This window comes from Oryzias melastigma, unplaced genomic scaffold (assembly GCF_002922805.2).
Source record: "Oryzias melastigma strain HK-1 unplaced genomic scaffold, ASM292280v2 sc01373, whole genome shotgun sequence".
NCBI lineage: Eukaryota > Metazoa > Chordata > Actinopteri > Beloniformes > Adrianichthyidae > Oryzias > Oryzias melastigma.
Genome location: NW_023417957.1, coordinates 8,225 through 9,421, shown reverse-complemented (window position 1 = coordinate 9,421; position 1,197 = coordinate 8,225). Strand labels below are relative to the sequence as shown.

Sequence of the window (1,197 nt, the reverse complement as noted above, 5' to 3'; positions counted from 1 at the left end):
TGTCCATCCATCCATCCATCATCCATCCATCCATCTATCCATCCATCATCCATCCATCATCCATCCATCCATCCATCCATCCATCCATCCATCATCCATCCATCCATCCATCATCCATCCATCATCCATCCATCATCCATCCGTCCATCTCTAATCCCACCAAATCCTTTTTGGAGTCATTGTGTTGCTGGAGCCTACCCCATCTCCTCTTGGGTGAAGGCAGGGTTTTCTCCTGGACAGTCTCCAGTCTGTCAGAGTCTAAAAAGATCGTTCTTATTTGAAGTTTCTGTGTATCTGAGAGTTAGACAGAAAACCTTTCATACATAGGAGTAAAATGGCGTATACTTGTATAGCGCTTCTTCTTCTTTTTTTTTTTTTTTTAGAGAGACTAGATCTGTAGTAAATTCTTTTGGATCCACTTTGTTGAAGTGATTCAGGTTCTGTAGTTCACCACTAAAATCAATCAGAGATCTGATGTCTCTGTTTACTGGGATCAGTTTGAGCTTCAGTTTCATTCAAACTCTGATGTTTAGGATGAACACAAAGACGTGAACAGAACTCCTGTCCTCTAATGCAAGAGCTGAAACCTCGTCTTCTTCAGGACTCAAACAAACTAGTCCAAGAGAATCATTAGAAACAGTTTCTACCTCTAATCATCTTCTCTGATCTTCCTCCAGAATCAGCCGCTGGTGAGCTTCGGTCGACCCAAAGGAGATGGAGAAGTTCGTCTGGTTTCTTCAGTGGACAAGAAGAAGCAGGACAGGTGATTGGAGGTGCATTTACTCTGGACTGATGGAACTCTATGAACTTCCTGATGACTGAAGCGTTCTTCTCCACACGTCCTCGTGGTTTACAGACATATCTTCCTGTTTGACGTGGCAGCCATTGTCTGCAAGCGAAGAGGAGACAACTATGAGATGAAGGAGATCCTGGACCTAAACGTCTTCAAAGTCACTAACAACCCCACGCCTGACAGGGAGGGTAAAAAGGTCCGTTTGACCACGGCTGCAGACGCGTCTGCGCAGCTGCAGACGCGTCTGCGCGGGGGGGGTCGTATGTTATCATGGTTGTCTTTACCTGCTGTCTCTTCAGGCGGGCTGTAGACCTGAACCATGAAGCGGTGTCCCTCCTGTGTCTCTCTTGTGTCTCACCTATGTCCCTCCTGTGTCTCTCCTGTGTCTCTCCTGTGTCCCTCCT

The 1,197-nt window shown here is 46.3% G+C and overlaps 1 protein-coding gene across 1 annotated transcript in view; it reads left to right on the top strand.

The window, feature by feature from the left end:
- Positions 1–989, top strand: part of LOC112138917 (guanine nucleotide exchange factor VAV3) — a gene marked incomplete at both ends in the record, with an annotated part of 2,409 nt that extends 1,420 nt beyond the window's left edge. Inside the window, 2 exon segments of the mRNA XM_024261580.1 lie at positions 678–763; positions 857–989. Coding sequence (XP_024117348.1) covers positions 678–763; positions 857–989 — 219 coding nt within the window.
- Positions 990–1,197: the final 208 nt, after the last annotated feature.